The sequence below is a fragment of the Canis lupus genome, chromosome 9, assembly GCF_048164855.1.
Source record: "Canis lupus baileyi chromosome 9, mCanLup2.hap1, whole genome shotgun sequence".
Taxonomy (NCBI): domain Eukaryota; kingdom Metazoa; phylum Chordata; class Mammalia; order Carnivora; family Canidae; genus Canis; species Canis lupus.
In genome coordinates this window covers 70,179,936-70,194,780 of record NC_132846.1, presented here as the reverse complement: position 1 = coordinate 70,194,780, position 14,845 = coordinate 70,179,936, and the positions used below count along the sequence as shown (strand labels likewise).

The 14,845-nt window shown below is 41.6% G+C and overlaps 1 protein-coding gene across 9 annotated transcripts in view; it reads right to left on the bottom strand.

Moving 5' to 3' along the window:
* WDR25 (WD repeat domain 25) overlaps positions 1-14,845 on the bottom strand; it is a 142,639-nt gene that overhangs the window by 53,367 nt on the left and 74,427 nt on the right. For all 9 annotated transcript variants that reach the window (XM_072839922.1, XM_072839925.1, XM_072839923.1 and 6 more), the window contains one exon: positions 1,727-1,874. In XM_072839922.1, the coding sequence (XP_072696023.1) occupies positions 1,727-1,874 (148 nt within the window). The remainder of the gene's footprint in view (positions 1-1,726; positions 1,875-14,845) is intronic.

The window sequence follows — 14,845 nt, the reverse complement described above, 5'->3', positions numbered from 1 at the left end:
TCCACTTTCTCCCAGAAGACATTCTTGATCTTCTAGGCTACAAGTTCCTGTACCTATATCTCGCCCTATCACTGTGACTTGAGATTCTCTCTGCGCTTCTGTCTGCCCCTTTCGCAAACAAGAGCTTCTAGGGCAGATCCTGGGTCTTGTTCCCTCTGTGTCTCCAATGCTGTACACAGTTTACTAGGAACACAGGCGTCATGGTGAGCCTGGCAGACCAGTGCCTGCAAACAGGAGTCTGACAGCACACGGTGCCAGCCCTGAAGGGTGAGTGGGGTCTAAATGAGACCTCATATGTAAGTGGGTGGTTGGGATATAACCTGCTGCAGTCATCACCAACTAGGTGGCACCAAACCCCTGAGCCCTGGCCCCCTCATTGACTCTGTAGAGCTCATGGTAAGACTACAAACAGTTGGGGAAACACTTTGTTGAGAAGAAAAACATCATACACTCAGCACAGTGGAGAGGGCACAGGATTTGAAATTGCAGACATGGCTTAAATCCTCACTTGCCATGCACCACTGGGAGGCTCTGAGCAAGCTACTTGCTGCTGTGAGCCTCAGGCTTCTCACCCATGAATAGGGGAAAAGAATCATGGGCAGCCTGTGGCATGGTACTGGCCATTGATGCAGCCACGAGTCTTGTCTTCATCCTCACTGTGAGCGCATGAGGTTCGAGCAGCGGAGCAGTGAGGCTGCCCCTCAGCAGTCCAGAGGTGATGAGGGTATTCGAGGTAGGAAACAAACCGCACAGATCCCCCAAACTATCCATTGGTTCCTTCCCTGTACCCCCTCCAAGCTGCTGGGCAGAAGCTGTGTGGTTGGGCTGAGAACTGTCATCTCCTGCTTGCCAGACCCTAGCGCCTCCACTGTTGGGCATGGGAGACCTCTCTGCAGGCTGAAGGGGACACCTCATGGATGGGTAGCAACTCTGGCCTCCCCTCCTGGCCTCGGCAGAGTGTCCAGCAGAAAACTGACCAGAAGGAGCCCAGGGAGGAAAAGGCAACGTGGTACTTAGACCATACAGCCTGAGTCGGGGCAGAGGTTTCAGGCCAGCTCCATACCTCTGGCTCTGTTCTCACCTGATGAGCACAAATGAGACCCCACTCAGGGGCTGCAGCTAGATTGGGTGTGTAGGAGCACTCAGTAATATAAAGTTCTTTCCACTGACTTATCTCTCCTTCTCGCCCTGCTTGTCAAGAGCCCCCTTAGGATTTACCCAGCACAAATCCATCTTACCCAAATGCCTTTTCAGTGTAGGCATTAAAGCAGAACTCGTTTGCAGACTTTCCCTATGAGCTGGAATCATTCCTTACAGCCTTTCAACGATAATGAATTGACAGGAATTCTAAACTGATTCCAACCGAAGGACATTGTGATAAAGCTAAATCTATTTTGGTACAAATTACATGTCAGAAGTTGATTAAAAAGCCACCTCTTTATCCATCCCCACAGCTTGGGGCTGAGACAACCTTGGGGCTCTGTCCTCTGGGCAGGCTGGCAGAGGCCCACCTCGAACCCTCCATGGAGAGTCTTGGTTCCAGGCAAATGCCTTGGAAACATAATCTCCAAGTGTGAGCTTCTTCTGAGGGCTATGTCCTATTGCCCTGAAACTGTATGCAGCTTGTGGCTACTGACCACCCAGAGAAGCTTCCCAACGAGAAAGCTGACTCAGTTGCCAGCTCCGAGGGAGGGGTGCCTCAGGATAACAATGCAGTGAAACACACCTGTTTCGAGGTCTGTTAGGTGTAGGGCGAAGTCGAAGCCACCACTGAGGATGCGCCGGCCACAGGGAGACCACCGGGCAGCCCGCACCGCCTCGCTATGCAGGGAGTATGTCTGTAGGCAGCGGCCTGAGTCCACAGCATTCCACACCTACAAGGCAAACACAGTGCCCGATGTCAAAAACAGGGACCTGACCTCCAGGGCTCAGCTTGACCCCTCTACAGGAGGAGAGGGACTCACAGTGGAACTAGATTCCTGTTATTTTATCATCAAAACAATACCTAGCTGTTAGACTTTTCCTTACAGAGGTGCAAAGACCTGGGGCTGATGAATTGAAGGGGAGCTTTTTCCCAAAACCTTTACTGGGGTTAAGGAAGCCCTCAAGAAAACAGCATGCTTGACTTCTGCCACCCAGCCTCCAAGCCCTTCCCATCCACTCTGCAGCTACTCCCCACCAAACATCCTGCTCTGCTCACACTTCCTTTAGCCCAGTGTTGCCTGCATCTCTGACATCTGTCCTCTTGGACAGGGCTTTGTGAGCCCTGGAATGGACACTACACCAGGTCAGGCTCTCTTCAGCCCAGTTTTAAGAGTAAGATCCAAAACAGAGCTTGCCACACCTGTGCATACAACCAGGCAAGGACCCAAAGGGCCAGCTGTCCTTTTTTCTGGGCAGAAGGTACTATCCTTCATTCCCACCCTAGCTTTCCATGGTGATGAGGTCTGTGGCAGAAAGCCCCATGTACATTCAGTGACTTCTGAAATATGTTCTTAAGCCAAGTATAGAACCACACAATCTAAGAGCCAGGGCCACTCCACACGTGAGAGAGCCCTTCACCAGCTCTCCCAAGAACCCCAAGGAACAGCTGGTTAGCATGGAGCCTGGCAGGGCTGGCTCTGGGCTTGGGCATGCACTGACGCCCAGGAGGGCTAGTCTCCTACCTTCACTGTCACTACAGGAAGCAGGGGATGCTCCTGCCCAACACCTGAGGTGGCTCAGAGGATCGAACATGAGAAGCAAGAAGAGCATCTGCAGCCAAAACATGGGCATCAGAGCCAAGTGTCTCCTATGTGCTTGCAGGTCATGTGACTTGGCCTCCCTGGCCTCTATCTCCTCTTCCACAACGTGGGGGTTAAGAAGAGCCTCATCCCAAGGACTGTGGTGAGGGATAAGTGGGGCTGGTGGGCGTGCTCCTTGGGGCTTGCCATGCACAGAGTTCTTAAGAGCAGTGTTCTCAGACTCTCTCTCAGTTACATCAGGAACCCAAGCTTCACATCTTCATTTCCCTAATATCCCAAAGTGTACCTACACATCCACAGACCCAATCTGGAGACAGACTTCCTTTCAAGATGGGAAAATTCATCCTGCTGCATCCTCAAAGTCCTCAAAATGCAAAGGATCAGAGTTCTGAAAGAATGTTTTCTGGGTATATGTAAATGTCTGAGCTTAAGAAAATAAGAGGTCAATAGCAGCCATCAAAGCATGCTAAGAGCTCGGATCCTTTTTTTCTTCTTAGGGGTTAATAGCTAGGGTCTCAAACTGAAAAATCAAGAAATAGCAGCATTTACATTTGAAATATGGACAGAGGGGTGCCTGGCTGGCTCAGTCTGGTAGAGATGCAACTCATCTCAGCATGAGTTCCAGCCCCACGTTGGGCGTGGAGCCTACTTAAAGAAAAAACAAAAAGTTTGAAATATGGATAGAAATAATGGAAGAAACAGCCAGAAGACTTCAAAGTGGAGTGGGAGTTTGTGGTAGAACAGAGTGCAGTTTTTTCCAAAACTATGTACAAGTAAGACTAATAGAAAAAAATAAAGTAAAATTAATGAGCTACACCTACAGGGTTAACATGGCTAAACAATAGAAAACATAATATTGATTATATAAGACAAGCTGCATATATGCAGCAAAAAGCCATCTAAATTATAAAAACACACGAAACACTACTTAATGCTCATAGCTTCTACTGAAAAAGGAAGGAAGGAAGGAAAGGAGGTAGGGAGGGAGGGAAAAGAAAAGAATGGAGGTAGGGAGGGAGGGAAAAGAAAAGAATAAGTGTGGGGAGAATGTGGTGAAACTGGACCCTCCGTGCACTGTTGACCTCTCCCTCTGCCTCCCCACCATTGATGCTCCCTCTCGCACCCACTCTCTCAAATAAATAATTTTTTTAAAAAAATTGTGCATAGAGTCACCAGAGGATCCAGCAAGTCCACTTGTGTGTACATACCCAAGAAACTGAAAACAGGGTCTCAAAAGAGATATCTGCACACCAACGTCCATAGCAGGAGCCAAAAGGTGGGAGCAACCCCAGTTAGTCTATCAATAGATAAATGGATCAACAACACCTGGTCCATCCATACAATGAACTACAATTCAGGCTAAAAAAGAAGGGAGATTCTGACACCTGCTCCAATGTGGATGGACCCTGAAGACACCGTGCTGGGTAACATAAGCCAGTCACAGAAGGGCAAATACTGTATCATTCTATTTACATGAGATTCCTAGAAGGTCAAAATCATAGCTATCGAAAGGAGAATGGAGGCGCCAGGGACTGGGAAGGGGAGAGTAGGAAGTCAGTGTTTAATGGGGACACTGGGTTAGGGTTAGGGTTAGGGTTAGGGTCCCCATTTTTATTTTAGTTTTATTTAGTTTTAGTTTTATGAGACAGTGTCTCATTTATTTAGTTTTAGTTTTATGAGACAGAGTTCCAGAGATGGATGGTGATGATGGTTGCACAGCAATGTGAATGAATGTGCCCACTGCCACTGAACTGTGCACTTGAAAATCGTTAAAACAGTAAATCCTGTGCTTTATGCATTTCACCACAATCTTAAAAACACGCATGATGCAAAAATCTATCATGTTTATTTGTGCATTTGCAGTAAGACTACAATAACATGTATGAAGATGGCAGTCACTCCAGGGAGTGGCAGGCAAGGATGGGGCTGGGTGAAGAGCACTATGAACACTACACTGTATTTCCGAGAGAGAGAGGAAAAGAGAATATGACTATGCCTTGAAGCAAATATTCCCAAATGTTTCCATCTATTAAACTATTCATTTGGGAAGACACCTGAGTGGCTCAGTAGGCTAAAGCATCTGACTCTTGATTTTGGCTTAGGTCATGAACTCAGGGTTGTAAGCTCAAGCCCCATATCTGGCTCTGTGCTGAGCATTAAGCCTGCTTAAGATTTTCTCCCCCTGGGATCCCTGGGTGGCGCAGCGGTTTAGCGCCTGCCTTTGGCCCAGGGCGCGATCCTGGAGACCCGGGATCGAATCCCACGTCGGGCTCCCGGTGCATGGAGCCTGCTTCTCCCTCTGCCTATGTCTCTGCCTCTCTCTCTCTCTATGTGACTATCATAAATAAATAAAAATTAAAAAAAAAGATTCTCTCTCCCTCTAATGCTGCCCCTCCCCACCAAAAAATAAATAAATAAAAATAAACTCATTTTTTCCATTCATTCAACAAACATTTCCTGAGTACCTGCTATTAGCCAGGCATTGTTCAGCAGTAAATAACTAAAACAAAATCCCCTATCTTCAATGAGACAGACATTAAACAAGAAAAACAAGTAGCATCTAGACAGTATACAAGGTGGTGTTAAAGACTAAGGGCATAAGTGAGCAGGAAAGGGGACCTAAGGTCAGGAGGAGGAGTGGAAATGGTGGTGGCTTTTAAGGAAGATCTGAAAGGGTGAGGAAGGAAGCTGTACAGAAATCAGGGAAGAACCTTACAGGCAGAAACAGGGCCCCTCTGGCTACTATGCCAGGAATAGAGTGCAGGGCAGGGGAGACACAGGGACACAGTGTGGAACTTCTGCAAGAATCTGGGGGAGAGAGAAGCACAGCTGGACCAGTTGGAGGCAGGAGAAAAGCAGCCTCTCTTGGAATGTAGAACCAACAAAATAAGGAGAAGGAGAAGAAGGTTAAGGAATGAGGAGGAAACAAGGGGAGGAAGAAAGAGAAGAGGAGGAGAAAGCACCAAGGCCCAAAGCAGCAAACTGGTGAGTCTGAATTCTTGGCCAGGGAGGCCTTCTGAATCAGCTGTGGAGACATGTTTAAGGCAATCCATCAATCTGTAAATTGTCCGATAACTCTCCTCTGAAGTGAAAAATGCATACTTGGCTCTCCTGGTTGATATACACACAAGGATAGCGTCAGAATCAATGCAGACCAGTCAGCCACTTCTCAAAGCTACCCAGGGTGAAGGAGAGAAGAATCTCTGCTAATCGCTCTCCCTAATTGAATTTAATGTTCACTGTCAGGTTTTAAAGATTAATTCCCAAACACTGTGGCAGCCTGAAGTGTGTACCTTTTTCCAATTAAGTAATTAGAGATACCAATCTGCCTCCGTGGAATTAAGGAGTTAAGTCTTCTGTCAAATGTTCTAAGATGACTTGATGCATTAACTAGAGAGAGACATTCTATGTGTCCAACAGAAATCAGATTCAGAAAGAACATGACAAATAAAATGTGCATTTGCTTGGCTGTACTGTATTTACTGTGGTTCCCACATCCTGGTTACTGATACACGGCCCCATTAGGGGCTCCTCACAGTCTCTTAAGACCTATTGCTTTAGCAACATTCCCCCTCCCTACCTGTCCACCTTTTGTTTTTGATTACAAAACAAATACAACCTCCTTGTAAAATATTCAAATTACATAGATGCGCAAAAAAACAATATCCCATAGGAATCAACGGCAAGATTGTGGTTTCTCTGATTGTGGTTTTTCTTACTTAAAAGTAAGTCTGCCCTGGGAAACACACCTCAGAAACACAAAGAAAAAAATAAGAATCATCCATAATTCTACCATCTGGACATAATAGCTATCAAACTTCTGGGTGAACTTTGCCTCTGATTTGGCCCCTCCCTGACATCTCCTGCCTTGCAGACCTTCCTAGTCCACCATACCTCCTGGTCTCTTTTCCACCCCTGACACTCCTGCTGCCCCATGACATCATTCCAGAGACCACTATCAGACTCATTGGCTCAGCAAGCCTGTGCAACCGGTGCCCAAATTTCACCAAGACATGTGCCTGCAAAAGCTTGGGATTCCTTTACAACGTGAGTGTCAAGGGCTAGAATTGCATTGAATCTACAGACCAATTTGGGGAGATGCCTTAACAATATTCAGTCTTCCAATGCATGAAAAGGATATGTCTCTCCTTTTATTTAGGTCTTCTTTAGTTTCTTTTTTTTTTTTTAATTTTTATTTATTTATGATAGTCACAGAGAGAGAGAGAGGCAGAGACACAGGCAGAGGGAGAAGCAGGCTCCATGCACCGGGAGCCCGATGTGGGATTCGATCCCGGGTCTCCAGGATCATGCCCTGGGCCAAAGGCAGGCGCCAAACCGCTGCGCCACCCAGGGATCCCTCTTCTTTAGTTTCTTGAGTGATATTATGCAGTTTTTTAATGAAAAAATCTTGCACATCTTTTGTCAAATTTATTCCTAATGACTTCATGTTTTGATGATATTGTAAATAGTATTTTTGATTTTTAATATCAGGTTGTTTCCAATACTTAGAAATATAATTAATTTTTGAATATTAACCTTCAATTCTGCAACTTTGCTAAACCAACTTTTCAATTCTAGAAGCTTTTTTGTAGATTCAGTAGAATTTTCTACATAGACAAATTGGGTTGTCTGCAAATAAAGATAGTTTTACTTCCTCCTTTCCAATATGGATACTTATACTTCTTTTTCTTGTCTTATTGCACTGGCTAGAATCTACAATGCTGAAGAAACATGGTGGGAGTGGATACCCTTGCCTTGTTCCCGGTCTGATGGGGAAAGCAGTCCATCTTTTATATAGTTAAGTAAAATGTGAAAGCTAATGTTTTCATACATGCCCTTATCAGTTTGAGGAAATTCTATTTCTAGTTTGCACAATGTTTTTATCAGACATGAATACTATTTACATATTGTCAAAAGTTCCTTCTGTATCTCTTCAAATGATCATTTGGTTCTTCTTTTATAGTTCATTAATATGCTGAAATATATAGATTGATTTTGAAATGTTAAGTGAATCTTGCATTGCTGAGACAGATCTTACTTGGCCATGATATTATAAATTCATGGAAATAAAGAGGTATGTATACACACATACATACATATAAACACACACATAGTTGGATTAATCTACTAAAACTTTAAAAATTTTGTATCTATGTTCATGAAAGATATTGATATATCACTTTCTTCCCTTACAATGTCTTTTTCTTGTTGGGTATAAGGTAATGATGCCTTCACAGGATAAGCTGGAAAGTGTTTCCTTCTCTATGATTTTCTGGAAAAGTTTGAATAGAATTGTACAGTCATTTCCTAGGGCTGCCATAACAAAGCACCACAAACTGAGTGGCTTAAACAACAGAAATGTATTATCTCATGATCAAGGAAACTAAAAGTCAGAAATCAAGGTGTTGGCAGGATTGGCCCTTTCTGAGGACCATCTTCCAGATCTTTATTTTGACTTGTACATGGTTGTCTTCACATTCACAAGGTGTTCTCTTTGTATGTATGTCTGTCTCCAAATCTCCCCTTATTAGGACACCAATTATACTAGATTAGGGCCCATCCTAAAGGCCTTATTTTAAGTTTATTATCTCTATAAAGACCCTATCTTCAAATAAAGACACATTTTAAGGCACTGGGGGGGTTAGGACTTCAAAATATAAATTTTGAGAGAGACACAATTCAATCCATAACAAACCGGTATTGTTTCTATCTTAAATGTTTGGTAAGATTCACTAGTGAGGTCATTTGAGCCTGGAGTTTCCTTTGTGAGAAGGTTTTTAACTATAGATTCAACTTCTTTAATAGATATGGGGCTTTAGGAATTATCAATTTCTTCAGGAGTGAGCTTTTCCTGTTTGGGTCTTTCAAGGGATTTATCCATGTCATCTAAGCTGTAAAATTCATTGGCACAAAGTTAATCATAACATTACCTTAGTAGCCTTTTAATATCTTTAGAATTTGTAATTAAGTCACTTCTCACATTATGTTAGTAATTTGTGTCTTTTCTATTTTATTCCTGATGAGTGGCTGACGGTTTATCAGTTTCAATGATCTCAACGAACCAGCTTTTGGTTTTACTGATTTTTCTCCACTGTTTATCTGTTTTCTATTTCAATTATTTCTGCTCTTATCTTAATCTCCTTTCTTTTGCTTACACTGGGTTGAATTTGCTTTTTTTCCCCCTAGGGTCTTAAAGTGGAAGCTGAGATCACAGATTTGAAATTTTCTTTTTTTTTTTTTTTAATATAGGCATTTAGTGCTATAAATTACCAGCTGAGAACTGCTCTAATACATTTCATATGTTGTACCGTCACTTGTATTTAGTTCAAAATGTTTTCTAATATATCTAACAGACTCTTCCTTGACCCAGAGATTATTTAGATTATTTGTGTTTAGTTTTCAAATATTTGGGAATTTTTCAGATACCTGTTAATGATTTTTTATTTAATCCCATGATCATTAAAGAATATACTTTAAATGCTTTCAATCATTTTACATTTACTGGGACTTCTTTTATGGCTTAGTATTTGGTCTATCTTGGTAAACATTCCATGTACACTTCAAAAGAATGTATATTCTGCTGTTGTTACATAGAGTGTTAACACAGACCAAATTGGGTGATAGTGTTATTCAAATATTCTATATATTGGGATCCCTGGGTGGCGCAGCGGTTTGGCGCCTGCCTTTGGCCCAGGGCACGATCCTGGAGACCCGGGATCGAATCCCACATCGGGCTCCCGGTGCATGGAGCCTGCTTCTCCCTCTGCCTGTGTCTCTGCCTCTCTCTCTCTCTGTGACTATCATGAATAAATAAATAAAATCTTTAAAAAAAAATATTCTATATATTTACTGACTTCCTGTCTACTTCATCTATTGATTATTGATAAAAGGGTGTTGAAACCTGCAACTATAATTGTGGATTTGATTATTTCTTCACTCAATTCTATCAGTTTTGCTTCATGTATCCTAAAGCTCTTACTAGGTATATATTTATGCACCTAATGGTATGTCCTTTGATGAACTGACCCCTTTATCATTTTAAGATAAATCTATTCCTGCTAATATTCTTTGCTCTGAAATCTACTTTGCCTAATGTTAATATGGCTACTCTAGTTTTTTAAAATTGTTATTAGTGTGGTATATCTTTTTCTATCCTTTTACACTTAACTTTTTGCATCTTTATATATATTTTTAAAGATTTTATTGGTTTATTCATGAGAGACAGAGAGAGAGAGAAGCAGAGACACAGGCAGAGGGAGAAGCAGGCTCCATGCAAGGAGCCTGATGTGGGACTCAATCCCAGGACCCTGGGATCACACCTTGAGCCAAAGGCAGATGCTCAACCACTGAGCCACCCAGGCATCCTTGCATCTTTAAAGTGGGTTTCTTGTAAGCATTGTATACTTGCCTTTTTATCCAATCTAACAATCTTTCTCTTTTATTTTTTTAAAGATTTGTTTGTTTGTTTGTTTGCTTGTTTGAGACACAGAGAGAGGCAGAGACATAGGCAGAGGGAGATGCAGGTTTCTTGCAGGGAAGCCCAATGTGGGACTCGATCCCAGGACCCTGGGATCATGGCCTGAGCTGAAGGCAGACACTCAACCACTGAGCCACCCAGGTGCCCCACAATTTTTGTCTTTTAAATAGTGTATTTAGACCAGGGTGCCTGGGTGGCTCAGTAGGTTAAGTGTCTGACTCTTGATTTTGGATCAGATCATCATCTCAGTCATGAGACCAAGCTCCAAGTCAGGCTCCAAACCCAGTGTGGAGCTTGGGATTCTTTCTCTTCCTCTGCCCTAACCTCTGCTCCCATTCACACATACTCTCTACATACATACATACACACACAAACCTGGGTATTTAGACCATTTCATCTATTGTTGATACAGTTTGGGTTTAAATTTGCTATTTTCTTTTTTTTTTTTTTTTAAGATATTATTTATTGGGGCATCTGGGTGTCTCAGTCGGTTAAGCGTCTGCCTTCAGCTCAGGTCATGGTCCCAGGGTCTTGGGATCAAGCCCTGTGTTGAGCTCCCTGCTCAGTGGAGAGCGTACTTCTCCCTCTGCCACTCTCCCTGCTTGTGTGCACAGGCTCTCACTCTCTCTCTCCCAAATAAATAAATAATTTTTTAATGTTATTTATTTATTTGAGAGACAGAGTGCAAGCAAGGGAAGAGCAGAGAGAGGAGAAGCAGACATTGTGCTGAGCACAGAACCCCACGTAGGGCTCCACCTCACAAACCTGAGATCATGACCTGAGCCAAAATCAAGACTGGGATGCCCAACCAACTGAGCCACTCAGGCACCCCATGCTGTTTTTCATTCATCTCATTTATTCTTCGTTCCCTCTTTCCCTTTTTTGCCTTCTTTTGAATTGGACATTTTTTGTTATTTCATTTTATCTCCTATTGTTAGATTACTAACCATAAATCTTTGTTTTATTACTAGTTGCTTTAAGGTTTATAGCATACATCTGTAACTTATCACAGTCTACCTTCAAGTAATATTAGTGCTTGTTTTATGAAAACCATAATAATAATACATACCATTTTCCCCATCTCAGCTTGTATGCATTATCATACATTTTACACAAATCTCATAAAACATGGTTATTGTTTTTACTTTAAACAATCATCCATTATTTAAAGTGATTTTTAAATAAGAACAAAAATTATTTACATTTACCCACATAGTTACCACTTCTGCTGCTCAGCATTCCTCTGCGTAAACGTAGATCTCTATCTAGCATCATTTTCCTTCTGCCTTGAGAAATTTATTTAATATTTCCCATTGTACAAGTCTGTTGGTGGTGAATTACTTCAGCTTATAAATGTCTAAAAAAAACATTGTGCCTTTCTTTTAAAAACATATTTTGCTGGGTATTAAATTTTAGGCTGACAGTGGTTGGTTTGTTCTTTTTTCTTTCAATACTTTAAAGTATGTTGTGCCACTGTCTTCTGGCATTATTTCCAGTAAGAAGTCTGCTGTTATCCTTATCTTCATACCTCAGTATGCAACTTGCCTTCTTACCCTCTTTGGTTGCTTTCAAAATGTTTTTCTTTGTCACTGGTCATAAATTCCATTAAGATTTTCCTTAGTGGACCTCTTTCTTCATGTTTCTTGTGCTTAGGGCTCACTAAGGTTCTTGGTTCTGTGGGTTCCTAATTTTCATCAAAAAATTTAAAAAATTTTTTCTGCTCTCTCTTCGAGGACTTCAAGTTCATGTATATCAGGTGAGCCTGAAGTTGTCCCACAGCTCATTGATATCCCGTTCACTTTTTTCCCCAAGCTTTTTACTCTGTATTACATTCTAAAATGTGTCTATGTCTTTAAATTTGCTAACCTTTTATTGTTTCTGATTTGCTATTAATCTTATTAACCTGGTAACTTTTCATCTGAATTTTTTTTTTCCAGTTCTAGAGTTCAATTTGGATCTTTGTTCTATCTTCCTTGTCTCCTTAACATGCTCATGTTTTTCTCTACCTTTTGGATATATGGAGCATATTTATAATAGTTGGCTTAATATTCTTACTGACTAATTGCATCATTTGTGCCATTTCTGGGTCTGCTTCTATTGATTGGCTTTTCTTCCAATCATAGTTTGGATTTTTCTACTTCTTTGCATTCCTTGTAATCCCTGTTTGGATGCCAGACATAGAGAGTTTTACTTTAGTGGATGTTATGTATTTTTGTATTCCTATAAATACTTTTGAGGTTTGTTCTGGGACACAGTTAAATTACTTGGAAACAGTTCACTCCTTGCCAGGATAGTTCCGAAGCTCTGATAAGAGAGACTAGAGCAGTATTTAGTCTAGGGCTATTTTACTCTGCTGCCGAGGGAACACGCTAATGAATTATGAGGACTTCCCACTCTGCCTTGAGGTACTATGAACTATTCTTGGCCTTGTGAGCTCTGGGGATAGCGCACCCTGATCCTCTTGAGTGGTTCTTCTCCCGCTTCAAGAACTTCCTCACACACATGCTGATCAAGTACTCCACTCTGAAGGAGACTCCCACAGATCTCTGGAGCTTTCCCTTGGTGCAGCTCTCTAATCTCTGCTTCTTTGTCCTGAGAACTCCAGTGGCCATGACTTCCTGGACTCCCAGCTTTGTCTCCTCAGGTCAGGGAGACCACTGGGATCCATCTGGGTCTCTACTCCCTATGCTGAAGCCTGGAAACTCTCACCAGGCAGTCAGCTGGGGCAGTCACAGGGCTCATTTCATTTTGTTTCCCCATCTCTTAGGGATCACTGACTACATCGCCTAGTGTTCGATGTCAAAAAAAAAAAAAAAAAAAAAAAGCATTGCTTCTTACATTTTGTCTGATTTTTAAAAATTGTTTAAGATTGGAGCATAAGGGCAGCCCCGGTGGCTCAGCGGTTTAGCGCCACCTTTGGCCCAGGGTGTGATCCTGGAGACCCAGGATTGAGTCCCACGTTGGCCTCCCTGCATGGAGCCTGCTTCTCCCTCTGCCTGTGTCTCTGTCTCTCTATGTGTGTCTCTCATGAATAAATAAGTTAAATGTTTAAAAAAAAAAAAAAAGATTGGAGCATAAATCTGGTCTCTATTACTCCATCTTAGCCAAAAGTGTAAGTCCCCATAAGTTACTTAGAAATGTGTGGTTTAATTGCCAAACATTTATTATTTTTCTTATTGCTCAATATCTCATTTTTTATTACTAATTTAATTCAACTGTAAACAGAGATTTTGTTCCCTGTTGTTTGAATCCTTTTAAATGTACTGAAATTTGCATATGACCTATCTTAGTAAAGCACTATTTGAATTTGAAAAGCAAATGTATCCTGTACCTGTTATGTAGTGTTCTATAAATGTCAATTAAGTTAAGGTAGTTGATAGTGTCAGATCTTCCAACTTTATTGATCTGTCCAATTGTTCAACCATTAGAGAAGAGGGTTAAAATCTCCACATAGGGGCAACCTGGGTGGCTCAGTGGTTGAGCGTCCATCTGCCTTTGGCTCAGGGTGTGATCCCAGGGTCCTGGGATTGAGTCTCACATTGGGCTCCCTGCAGGGAGCCTGCTTCTCCCTCTGCCTGTGTCTCTGCCTCTCTGTCTCTCATGAATACATAAAATCTTTAAAAAAAAATCTCCACGTATATGTATGAATCTTTTTATTCTCCCTTTAATTCTATGAAAAAAATTTCATGTATCTTTTTGAAGCTCTGTTATTCAGTGCATACACAATTGTTATGTCTTCCAGAGAAATTCTTGATTCTTGAATCACTATGAAATGTCTTATCTCTTACCTCTGGTAATGTCCTTTGTCTTGAAGTCTATTTTATTGGTTAGTATTAACAATACTCTCAGTGCTCTTATGCCTACTATTTGGATGGTATCTCTTTATTCCATCTACTTACTTTTACCCTGTTTCTTTTTTACTTAAAGTACACTTCTTTTTGACAGCATATAATTTAGTCTCACTTTTGTATCCATTCTGACAATCTCTTTCAATTATAGTGTTTAATCCATTTACATTTAATATGATTGTTGATATGACCAGATTTACATCTATAATTTTGCTGTTTTCTTTTACCTCTGTTTTATTCCTCTCTTCTTCCTTTACCGCCTTTTTTTTTTTTTTTAAGATTTTATTTATTTATTCATGAGAGACACAGAGAGAGAGAGAGAGAGAGAGAGAGGCAGGGACACAGGCAGAGGGAGAAGCAGGCTCCATGCAGGGAGCCTGATGTGGGACTCGATCCCAGGACTCCAGGATCATGCCCTGGGCCAAAGGGGCAGGCACTAAACCGCTGAGCCACCCAGGGATCCCCTTTACCGCCTTCTTTTAAAATAACTATTTTTACAATGCCATTTTACTTACTGGCTTTTTAGCTATTCCTCAATGTTATTTTTTTAGTGGTTACTCTAGGGATTATAATATGCATTCTTAACACTTTAAAGTCCTTTTACAGTTAAGATTGTACCAGTTTACATAAAATATAAGAAGCTTGAAACCATGTATCTTATCCAAGCCCATTCTTTATAGTTGTCACATGTATCACATCCATGTTACAAACCCACAAGCAAAATGATCATTTTTGCTTTCAATAATCATCATCGAAAGAGAAAAAATAGTCTTGTA